General features: G+C 47.9%; 1 protein-coding gene across 2 annotated transcripts in view; it reads right to left on the reverse strand.

The window, feature by feature from the left end:
* Nucleotides 1-12,500, reverse strand: part of LOC149327467 (pecanex-like protein 4) — a 132,932-nt gene that overhangs the window by 58,318 nt on the left and 62,114 nt on the right. For both annotated transcript variants that reach the window (XM_089565155.1, XM_089565154.1), the window contains exons 8-10: nucleotides 11,066-11,169; nucleotides 6,220-6,415; nucleotides 5,338-5,474 (exon numbers count right to left, since the gene is read on the reverse strand). In XM_089565155.1, coding sequence (XP_089421281.1) covers nucleotides 5,338-5,474; nucleotides 6,220-6,415; nucleotides 11,066-11,169 — 437 coding nt within the window. The remainder of the gene's footprint in view (nucleotides 1-5,337; nucleotides 5,475-6,219; nucleotides 6,416-11,065; nucleotides 11,170-12,500) is intronic.

Consider the following 12,500-nt stretch of genomic DNA (forward strand, 5'->3'; position numbering starts at 1 on the left):
GACTAGTTTTTTCAAAGGCAGCTTTAAGTGAGCTACAAATGTGTTTACGTGGGCTGCCCGTTTCTTAGAATTGAAGCATACTTCAGACGATTTAAGTAGATAGTTTCAAAAGTACACTTTTCTTACACTAACAACATACTAAAACCCCATACCCATTTTTTCACGTATTTTAAACGTGTTCGCTTCTAGCGAGTCCTGTTCCGCTGGTGCACACGACGCTGTTACTGTTTCGTTTCGCCCGATCACTGGCGTCACCTTTACGCCTAGAAGCGGGGTCGTGGGGAATTGCACCGAGTAGCGATCACCATCTCCGCTTCATGCTCACTTCGGGGCCCGCTCCCAGCAGCTGCACTTCGCCTACCGAGCTCCTGCAGACGACAGCACGCAGTGGCGACGGCAGGTGAACCACAAAATCCCTTATAAAAAAGGTCCATAGACAGTCTGTAGACCTCTTATTGACTCTATTGACTTCCTATAGATATTGCTTTTTGTCTATTCACATTCTATACACTGTCTATAGACGAAAGTCTACTAAAAGTGTATGGCCATAAATCTATAGATTGTCTATAGACTGTATATGGCATTTGTACTGCCTATAGACTGCTGTCTAAGGTTTCTTTTTAGACAGTCTATAGACTTTATAGACAGAAGTCTATAGACACTCTATAGACTGTCTAAACTTTTTTTGTAAGGGGCGAGAGAAGCACGCTTGCCTCAAAAAAGAATGTCCGCACCGGCGGTTGCCGCAAGTTCACCGGGCAGTCGTCGGGATCAAAAGACCTCATTCTATGCAGACTGAAAGGCGCCCTCCATGTAGGAACTATTCAGAACTTTCTTAATAATGGCAGTTCGCCGCCGTGAAAGTCCTGAACGCCGTATAATCGCCCGCACGGGATCGGGAATTTTGGAGCACAATCTGAAAGCCTCTGTACCGGCCATTAATCAATTACTCGATCCATGTACCAAACAGGAAATGATAATTAGGAGGCCTGGTGACCATGCAAGAGCCGCACCATTTAAGAAGTAAATAAAACAAAGCTTGCGGCAACACTTGGCCACCGTAGTTACCAGAATGTAAAGCGATCATGTTCGTAACGACTTTGTGAGTGCGAAACGGAAAAAAATAGCACGATTGTAGAGCAAAGGTCGGCTTTGTGAGTGCGTGAAGAAAAAAATGGTAGGAGTTTAACGGAATTAAATCGAGGAGACGTGCGAAAGCATGTGTTCATCATTCAGTTGGAGGGAACACTTAACATCTGCCTTAAGTGTATGACGCGATAGCCTTACTGGGCTAATGCTCATATATGCATAACTGGTCATTCTGTACTTAAGATTCGTAGATGGCGGAGAGTCCTGATATCACTACCATCGCAGTGGCGCAGCGGTCAAGAGATGCGCCACTGCTCTGGGAGGTGACTGTTTCTATCAAAGCCACCAGTGGGGATTGTGCGGACCATGTATGCTCTTCTGGACCAATGTCTCACGACCAATCATTAATTTAACTGCCACCTGCCACGGTGGTCAATTTGCTCACTTTCCGCTGGGCAGGTTATCATGACGCCCTCCTCCCATTGGCTACAGCCGGCGCGACACTCCTTCGAACTAACCCGAGCTTACTCGGGTAAACTCGGGTTAGTTCGGAGCCCAAGACAAGAAAGAAAAGATTCTTGCTCGGGGTTGGTACGCCTGCAGTAGAGCTTTCGCACCAAAATGAAAGCAGGAATGTACCGTGAGGAACAATGCCGCAACGTGCGGAAAGATAGGGATAACTTTACGAACAAAACCGCTTCAACAAGTGGCTGCCAAGCGCCCTTTCTGCTTTAGGAGAGCTGCGCAAAAGGTAATCAGGTCAGACCGACAAGGACATAAGCACGGAGTCCCGCCGCGCCGTCACCGCGTCGACCGCGTGCTTTAGGCGCCTGTGTGTATAGTAGTAGTATAAAACTTTACTCCGCAAAAAGGGACGGGGTTTGGGGGTTGGGGCCTTGAGCAGCAGATGGTGTTCCTAGGTACAGGATCCCATTGGTTCTTGCTGCCTCCTCGGCCCGCTTAACCAGCGCAAGCTGATCTTGCGGTTCGGAGCTGGACAGAAGCTCCTCCCACTGCTCGACTGACGGGTTTGTAACTTTCGGCTCTATCGGGCTCGCCCGACAGCCCCACATGGAGTGGTAGAGGGTGGCTATCTCTCCGCACCACGCGCATTCTGGAGTGTATTGCGTAGGCCAAATCTTTTTCTATATGTAGCGACTTGGGTATGAGTTTGTTTGTAGCCGTCTCCGTGTAGTTGCCTGATGTCTTGTGAGTGTCTTGTGGGGAAGCGGGTATTTACGGCGTCCTAACTTCCAAAACATGGTGAGCTCCAGTAGCTGTTCGGAGTAGTGTTGGTTTCCCCCTTGTCGTCGCTCGCTCAGTTTGTGTATAAAAACGAAACTTGTTCAGTCGCTCAACCGAACGGCGAGTGATGCCTCCCGAACGTCGGTGGCCGTTCTCGGCAACACTTAAATGTGTCGTCTTGCGTAGAGCCTACGGAAAATTCCGTCAGTTCGATGCCGCCGAAAAGTGCGTCAGATAGCGATACCGAATTGGCGGAAGCGGTGCATATGGCGCACCTAGAAAGATTGAGCCGAACGAACACAGGCAAAACCATCCTGGGCTGGGTGGAGCTGCTGCCAGACAGGGGTGCCAGCGACAACACCGATGTTCCCCTGAAATGTCGCGAAAACCTACTCGTATTCCCTCTTCCCAAAAACGTGCAAACGACCAATAACAGTGAACGGAGACAAAAAAAGGCGGAAGCGCTTACGAAGCTCATGGAAAATAAGAAACCTGAAGAAGTCGCCTATGTAGACGCGGCTAGTGGAAAGTCGGGGGCGGCAGTCTCCACGGTGGTCAACGGTCGTGGCGTACCAGTCGCCGCCGCATCCATTAGCGGCCGAAACATACAGCTGAGGACGTTGCAATAGCGCTCGCTTGCGGTGGAACGAAAGCAAACATCCTAATTAGCGATAGAAAAACGGCTTTCTGGAATTTTGCAAAGCAAGGGTCTCGAAAGAGGAAAACAAAATTTTAGAAAGTTCGGAATTGAACCTTAAAATTACGATGTTCCGGACTCCCGCACACGAATCAGTCCCCCAGGCAATGAGGCGGCACACGAATTAGCCCTAGCTCTCTACTTCCGGGTAATCGTAGAGCCTCCCGACTGTCAGGGACTGGATGAGCACGCGGAAACCTACACTGCGATCGTCGAGCGCTATAGAGTTGAAAGAAGGTCTCTGCCACCACCGGACCGAACTTTACGGAACAGAGAGGTTGTCGCTTGGTGACGCCTGCAAGATGGGAATTTCCCAAATCCAGTCTGGTTGTTCCTCACTTGAATAGAAGATAGACCTGATGATAACTGTAAAATCTGGGGAGATAGGGGCACTCTTGATCGTATAATCTGGCAATGTCCTGACTCCTCAGGCGTCAGGAAGAACATTGAAAGTAGAGATGCCTGTGAGGCCTTGCTGCGAAGCGAGTCCCCCGCCGACCAGCAACAAGTCATCCGCCTGGCGACGGAAGCCGCGAAGAATCGCTGCAACTTCGCCTGTCTTTAGTCGCGGAGGCCCCCGCCCCTTGAGCCTGCGCGCCAGGGGCAGGGATTAGGGGGCCTCCTACATCGGTGTAAAATAAAGTTCTTCTCCTTCGGCGAAACTGTAGCTCCGGAGATCGCCTTTTCGCTCGCAATAGCAGCGCCAAGCTTCCCATCCACACGAAGCGTCATACTGCTCATACTGCGTCAGACTCCCTCAACGAACGCTGGGGGAGTCTGCCGAGCTTTCATAGAAGGAAATGTCTTTAAGATGCTTTCAAGCCGAGCATATTCTATCGCATTTCCTCAGGATGAGGCTGCGAATGTGCCGTCTCCAGCGACGAGTTTCTGACTGCTCGGCCACTGCTGTGATATGTGTTGACCTGTATTTGTGGCTTGTAGCTTCGCTGGTTAATCAATGCTGCATTTGTTTCTTGCTTTTTGTTCCGTCTCCCGAAATTTAGGGCCGAGCAGTATACGAATAAATACGTCATAGTGCGCTTTGTATCCTCCTAATGTTCGATTTAAACGGGAATATTCGATTATACGCAAGGGCTGATTGCTCCCTCCATTTCTGGCAAAAACAATCTCGTTACATTCGAGTAAATACTCTACTGTATTGCGCCCTAGGTTTCCGCATTTTATATACGAAACGTATACGAAAACCTAGTTTCCCTAGGTTTTTGTGTACATTTAGTTCTGGCTCTTTTGGAGAACAACACTGAAAGCCTGAGAACACTTCTTTCGTATATATTAAATTTCGCCGCCGCTGCGCGTTCCTAGGACCCAAAATTCCGTGTCATATGTTCCGAGGCTCGAGCCAACGTGCGAGAAGTCCCCTTTATCTGCTCGCGAACCAGCCCCGGTGAGCAGGCAAATGTGAGCAACGTTTAAATGGAGCGGCAGTGGGTCGTTCAGGCCAACGCTAGGGGGACTGGCTGCGACTGAACACCATGAACGTCCGACGCGTTTCCTCCCAGTGGCGTTCCAAGCGCAGTCCTCACAGAGTCGCAGCAGCAGCCGTGTGGTTTGCAGGGTGCGTTTTATCTGCATCATTTTCATGTTGCAACCGATCTTTATATTCTTGTTAATGTATGCACAACACATCGTGAAATGACAGAAATAAGCACTGAAGAAGCGTAGCATGATGGGCCAGCTGGTGCATGAATATGCAAAACACCAGCACGAAGGTCGCCCTGTCTACTCCTTCCTCTTGTGAACTCGTCTTTCCTGCTGGTTTTTGCCATAATTATAACCAAAATAAGGTTCCGTGTTCGCAACGGGAGCATTCTAGCAGGACAGCTGACGAATGAACAGTGTACAGCGTTCGCGCTGTTGTCAGTCTCAACCTTAAAGACCGGCAGGCCGATGACGATATGCTACTAGCGGGCAGCAGCTGATCCTTGTCATGCGGGGACTGTCATCGCTTTCACTTTTTTTCCGAAAGGAAAAGGGAGGAGGGGGGGGGGGGGGGGTCTTCCTACTGTTCGCAAGCGAAGCCCGAATGGCCGCGAGGGGGACTCACCGGTTGGAGGCGAAACGCAAGAGGCGCTGTGTGATGTCAGTGCACGTTAAAGATCCCCACGCGGTCGAAATTATTCCGGAGACCTCCACTACGGCACCTCTTTTTCTCTTTCTTCTTTCACCCCCACCTTCCTCCCTTCCCTTACGGCGCGGTTCATGTGTCCGCCGATATACGTATGTGGGACAGATACTGCGCCATTTCATTTCCTCAAAAACCAAGTTACAAATTTATTTTTACTCACCGGAGGCCAGAAGCAGCCGGGCCTGGGGAAGGTCGGCAGAAAGACGGGCAGCGTGAACAGGGGCAGCACGGGGCCGTCCAGCAACGACGCGATGCACGCCACGGCCGCAGGCAAGGGCAGCGCCGCCAGGTTTAACACTGCGGGAACCAACGTTTATGGATCTATAAACGCTGGCGGGAACAGCGTCTATTGTTCCTGAGCCATAATGCTCTGCTAGCCATCTGCTTGAATGCTGCATTGGAAAAATTATTCCTGCCCCGCCGCGGTGTCTCAGTGGTTACGACGCTCGGATGCTGACCCGAAAGACGCGGGTTCGATCACGGCCGCGGCGGCTGAATTTCGATGGAGGCGAAATTCTAGAGGCCCGTGTGCTGTGCGATGTCAGTGCACGTTAAAGAACCCCAGGTGGTCGAAATTTCCGAAGCCCTTCACTGCGGCGTCCCTCACAGCCTGAGTCGCTTTGGGACGGTAAACCCGAATAACCAAACCAAAAATTATTCCATGCGCTGTCGACTTCCTCGTTTCGCATTGTGCTCAAAGGATACGACCGCAGCAGACAGACACCTCTATGCAAATTGACGAGGGAACATACAGTGCTTCGTCCGGGTGCGGGTATATTGGAGGGCAAGCAGCAATGCCTTCTACAGCAAACTATTGTTTCGTCCCATCCCTTCCGAGCTGAGTTAGCAAAGCTACTGTGCGTTGTCGCGTACCGGTCACACTATAGGACGCATCCAGTGTTGAGCTTCACCACACATTAGTCGACATCAACGTGCAACTGATGTATGTACACAAGCAGGTGCTCCCACCGGCCTCGACAGCCTGAGCGAGAAAAACGCTCCTGTGTTCGTTCGCTTCTTCACTACCATAGCAGGCACTCACGGCCGAGCCATGCTGCCCTCGGACGCGGCTTGGCACAGGCTGCAAACAGCGCCATGGCGGCCAAGCGTGTGCAGAGGGCGCACAGGCAGCGGAACGCCGCGCGCAGCGCCAGCAGCGCCACCAGCGGCGGCCACCCGTGACGGACCAGGCCCAGGAGTAGAACACCCGCTAGAAGCCCCTCGCTGTCCGACCACACCTGCGCCAGTGATGGCAATGATAAGGATGGACGTCGACAGCCCCAGAAATCAATCACGGTAAACACAAGCGGAATGAAGAAATTCGTCTGAGTGACAGTCACTCAGAGTGACAATCACTTTTCACTCCGCAGAAAAACTTCTCGCTTATGCCTATTTCATAAGATCTATTACTGCAATCCTGTCCTTAAAGGTGCAGTGAAGAGGAATCTGAACTCAGTCTTTTTGCCACGGGAACTCGATGTACACGTTCCCAGCATTCTTAGAAACTTCGCTTTATTGCCCTGTGCGGCCGATTTCCCTAATTAGATCGAGGTAACGTCCGGCTCCCGCCTTTTTTTTTTAATTCTCCCCGTACGGTGGGCGGAGTCGACCAACGCGTGGAGTGCCTTTCCCCAGTCCCGTGGCGGCTTGCCGCTCTGCCATCGGCGGAGTAATACGTAGTAATCCGTAGTAGCAAATAGTCCGCACGTATTTTTATTTCTGCGGGCTTATTTTGCGGCTATATTATCTGCGAATGAAACCATTTATTCACGGAAACCTAAAAAACAAAATAAAGCGAAAGCAAAGCCCCCTTGGAGCTGGCTGGAAGGCACTCCACGCGTTGAGCTTCACGCATTTTTGGAGCCTACCTGTGCCGATGAAATCCAAAACACGTTCCTAATGTTCCATAACAGCAGGTCCCGAGATTGCGATGATCTACAAATCGGACCAGTCAAGTACGTCATACATATCCTAGCTCCCGTCCTTACGCATATCTATAATATCTGCTTTACGCAAGGCATATTTCCTGAAGCAATGAAGCTAGCAAAAGTTAGCGTTCTTTATAAAGGTGGCGATAAAAAAGAAATGTCCCACTACAGACCAATATGTATCCTTCCAGTATTCTCAAAAGGCATAGAAAAGTTAATTAATTACAGGATGACTACATTTTCTGATAAACATAACATACTGACGAATTCTCAATTTGGATTCCGCAAAGGTCGTTCAGCAGAGTTGGCACTTTTAACCCAAAAAGAACTAATTCTGAAGGCAATAGAAAACAAACTTTTAACTCTAGGTGTTTTTGTTGACTTTTCAAAAGCATTCAATAGCAGTAATCATAAAACATTATTAAAGAAACTTGAGCTTTATGGGTTTAGAGGAGTATTTCTAGATCTACTGAGATCATACCTACAGCATCGCAGCCAGCGGGTTATCATCAACACTTACACCTCTGACATCATGGAAATTAATTCTGGGATACCACAATAAAGTATTCTTGGGCCCTTACTGTTTAATCTGTACATTAACGACATCACAAACATTGATAATACTGCGAAATTCATTGTATATGCTGACGATGCTAGCCTGTTTTTTACTTCTTCCGATCCTAATGATCTTGTGCCACGCTGCAATAATTTCCTAAGTAAATTACACGAATGGAGCATATTCAACTCACTTTCTATTAATAGCACTAAAACTAAGGCCGTGTTATTTCAAGCGAAAAATAAAAACCCCTTCATTAACAGTGACCTCGTCATAGGTACATCGACCATTAAACTTGTTCCGTACATAAAAAGTCTTGGAGTTATATTTGATGCACACCTAACATGGATTAATCACGTCCAACTCATTCTTAAAAAACTTGCGAAAGGTGTAGGCATATTAACAAGATTACGCTTTTTCTTACCACGGGCCATTAAGGTGCTAATATATAATTCACTTTTTTTATCGCATATTAACTATTGCCACCTGGTCTGGGGTACCACCAACGCAACTAACATTACTAAGCTGTTATTATTACAACAGAAAGCTGTCCGTGCAATTGCTAACGCACCGCGCCTCGCTCACACAGAACCACTTTTTAAAAGACTTTCCATAGCCACCATGAATTGCATATACAATGACTTACTCCTTAGGCGACTTATAGGAAGCAAAAAACAGGGTAATAATTTATTTCATGAGCTATCTAACCTCACAAGAAATATTACCGTTTACGATACCCGGCATAACGAAACATGGTACATTCCAAAAACACGAACTAACACGGAACCCAGGCACTAAGTTACAGACTGCCATCATTACTCAACTCACTCGGCAATATTACATGATCATTTGTGTCCAGCGATAAATGACTGTGTGGTAAACTTTTTCACACTGTTTGATTTGAACTGTAATAATTTGTGATAGTTTTGTATTTTCCAAATTCTGTTTTGCATTTTTGATTGCTACTTCATATTGTTATGTTGAATTGTAAACTATTCATAAGCATTATTATTGTAACATATCTGAATCACTTGTATTCCAAATTGACTTTCTTAGTAACCCTCATTGCTACTTCATACTCCTATGTCGAATTGAATGCGAAACTATGTTTTTTAAAGGTGATCTTTGTACCATTTCCTAATCGTTGCTGTTGTCAAATTGTGTTTGTTACCAGAATTCATGACATATGTAGCCTTTATTAATAGGGAACATGGGCCCTGTCAAGCCGCGCTTTTTCCGGCTTTTTGCCCATGTTCCCGACATTGTGTACACATGATGTCAAATAAATCTGTCTGTCTGTCTTTGGTCGACTCCGCCCACCGTACGGGGAGAATTCAAAAAATAAAGGCGGGAGCGGGACGTTAACTCGATTTAATTAGGGAAAGTGTCCACACAGGGCAATAAGTCGCAGTTTCTAATAATGCTCAGAACGTGTAGGTCGAGTTCCCGCGGCAAAAAGACGAGTTCAGAGTCCTCTTCACTGCACCTTTAAAGGGCAACCGTAGCGGTTTTAGAATTCGATGAGTTGAAGGTTGCCGAATGTGCAAAATGTGCACGTAAAGCCTGCGAAATCGTTTTGCTCTAGCATTTGAAATGGTGGCGTAATCGCGGAGTGAAGTTGTCGTCGGCGTTCAGCTTCTCTGACGTGCGCAGTGGCAGGCAGAGGCCCCGATAATGACGTCACGCATGACGGCACTACGTTTCCAGCGAAGGAACTGCTATTCCATGGAAGAAAACCGACGCCATCGAACGTGAAGCTCACATTGCATTGTTTGACGCCATCTGACGACGCACAGCAGCATGCAGGCGCAAGCAGCAGAGATCTGAAATTTCGGCAATAATGACGTCACTGCCGAGTTTCCTTGCACTCCTCCAACGTAGTGAGGAGAAGCCTAAACATCGTCGCGGTTTTAATCGATGATTATGTAACCATCTTAAATGCTAGTGCAAGAATGCTTTGCATGCTTTATCTAGAAGCTTGATAGATTCGAATTCTTGAATAACCTCGACTTCTCAAAAAACCATTTCAGCTTCCCTTTAAGAACCGTCTACTAACTACCCCTACATATGTTTCAGGTCGCACTGTTCATACTCACAAAGTAGGTGTTCGTTCATGTCATACCAAGCACGCTTTCTATTCGTTTGTCCCTAACACTTCTAACAGTTGGAACAACCTTCCCAGGCTCATTGCCGATATTACTGACCCAAATGCCTTTAGGACTGCCGTATATTTTAGTCAATTTTCTTTGCGTTGGTTCTCGCTGTCATATTGCTGTCTGCCGGAAATATTCTTTGTTTTTGCCTCACTTGTTCTTTTTCCCCTTTTATTTTTGCCTTATTTTTTTTCTCGCTTTTCGCCGCGTTATAATTTTTTCTATTTTGTTTTCCTGCACCACTGTACCTTATACAACGTATATCTTTCCCACTCCCCTCTTTAATGCCTTCGGGCCCTGAGGGTATTTAAATAAATAAATAAATACCAAACTCCACTGGAAATACGGCTCAAATATACAGTTGTATAGGGAAAAAGCTAATTCTAAAAGGGTCAGTCATTTATTGTATGGTTTCTCCCTTTACGCAACCCCCTCGACGAAGACAAATTACCATTTGAGGCAGCCAAATCAAGCTGGTTATCTGCGAGAGCTTTTATATGTGAAAGTCTTCATGAGGCAGCGCTCATAAAGAGAGATGCGGCCTAAGATACCGAGTTGGGAGTGAGATGGAAGGTTCCCAGGATACCGGTGGCATGAAACAAATAGGTTTTTGGCGGTTCGTTCAGTGACGCCAATTTCACATTAGTTTGACTCTAGTTTCACGATTTGATAACGATTCTGTACACGTGAGCAGCAATTAAGGATAGGTGAAACTTGAGTTTAAATTTTAATATGCGTAAGAGGCACGTAGTTAACGTGTTTGGAGCTTAGATCGAGAGGGCACTGCACGCGAAGTGTGCGTTAGATAAGCCAAGATCTTGTCACGCTTTACTGCAAGTAATTTCAATGCGTTTATATTGCGTTTAAATATGCGTTTAAATAATTAATGTACGAGTATTAAAAGAAGATGACCAGGTGAAGGACTGAACCCGGTATTGCACCTGATGACTTGTTTTCTATTTCTGTAAATTTCTGAAATCAATCTGTTGAAAAACACGTGCTGACAGCGATTGTTGCTAGAAAGGAAGCTTCACTATATTTCAAAAAGAAGGCATAGCACGTCTGAGCCAGTGCCTTAAGTTTTATCTAATGTGGATTGCGGCCGTGCAATAGCTTGAGCTGAGGGACACAATCGTAATCTTTTCAGAAATCAACGAGCAGTGATCGAATTTTTTTGCGTAAATTAGATCGTACTACCTCTCTAGCAGAAACCTCTTTGCCGGTACGTGTTTGAGACGTCCGGAGGCTTACCAAGTTGAAGGCGAACACTGACGCCACGGGGTCCCAAAGTGAGCGGCGGTGGCCTCTCTGTCGGTGCTCCCATGCCACGTAGAGCAGTGCGAAGAGCGGGATAGCTGCGAGAACACAGATATACTGCCGCGTTGAAGTGAACAGCGGCGTCCGATGTGCCATCGTAGCGTGAGAAGCTAGCACTGTGAAAGCAATTGAAAGCTCGTCATATGCAAAAGAGCGCCACAGCGGCGGCTTAGTGGTGTGAGCGTACTCCTTGCAAGCGGGAGATGCGGTCATCCCCGCTGCCAACAAGCATCCACCTGTGATACAATGAATACAATCTTCACTGCAATCTCCCTCTTTTCGTAAGCCCTAACTTGCCCTTGGGAGAAGCAAAACTGGCTTGCACCTTGTTCGGCAGGTGCTCATAGGCGTCACACAGTATTCTGGACACCAGCAAACGAACCGACGAAGGTTTTGTGAGAGCACCTATAGATGGCCGGAGCGCCGTAAGAAGCCTTTCTCGCTGAGAGCAGCACAGCGGAACTTAGTGCGGCACTCTTCCACGATGGCCCACCATCGCTGTTGCTGTCGAAGGAGCTTAAGCATTTAACTAGTCGCAGATTTTTTATTGCGAGAGCAATACTACGCCAGGTCTAACGGCTCGTAGCGTGGTCCGTAGACCCTCCCTGCTCCTCGAGGAGCCGCCGCCGCGCCTAACAGATGGTGTGACGCCAGCCTCTCCGTTGCTACGGCGACGCGTGACGTCAACTTGCTTTCTCCACCGCAGCCAGGAGGAGCCGGTCGTGCCGCGCTCGAGGAGTCTTGCCATGGAAGTCACCGACGAAGAGTTCATATCTGAATCTAGTTGCTCTACTGCTTCTGCATTGTATTGCTTTCGCAACCAACCACGTTTAACCAGAGCTAAACCACTCCAATTTTTTTCTATAGAGATGTAAGTGCAGGAACAGTGAACTGCGCATTAGTTATTCCTAGCAGGAAATTCTAACTCCCCTGGCCCGTGTCTATGCGTCTGACCGAGGGGTCATGTGCCCCCTCATGAGGAAGTAGCGTCCGTATTGCCCCTAGGCGGCTACACGGTTTCCCGCAAAGCAGGCACGGCCTTCTGGTTCCATGCACCGAAGCGAGCGGTAGTGAGCACGTGAGCTCCCCGCCTGCTGCAGCAGGCGCCGGGATGCCTTTGTCCCCGTAGTCACTTTTATTTGGACGTAGGCAGTGAGCTTGGGTACGCATCGCATCACTACGATCAGTACGCTGTAAATGACACAAACACGACACTTTTAGTCTCCCATGCCGTAGCATCCCTCAGGTACACGTGTGAACAGTTGCGCCATCTGGTGACAAGGTGTCAAGGCAGAGCAACGCTGGTTGAAGTATTGTTTTCCCGTAATTGTTGATAACATGAGTGGATGTACTGCGAGATTTTTTTGTA

Source organism: Amblyomma mixtum, chromosome 10 (genome assembly GCF_055824585.1).
Source record: "Amblyomma mixtum isolate Tamu chromosome 10, ASM5582458v1, whole genome shotgun sequence".
Lineage (NCBI taxonomy): Eukaryota > Metazoa > Arthropoda > Arachnida > Ixodida > Ixodidae > Amblyomma > Amblyomma mixtum.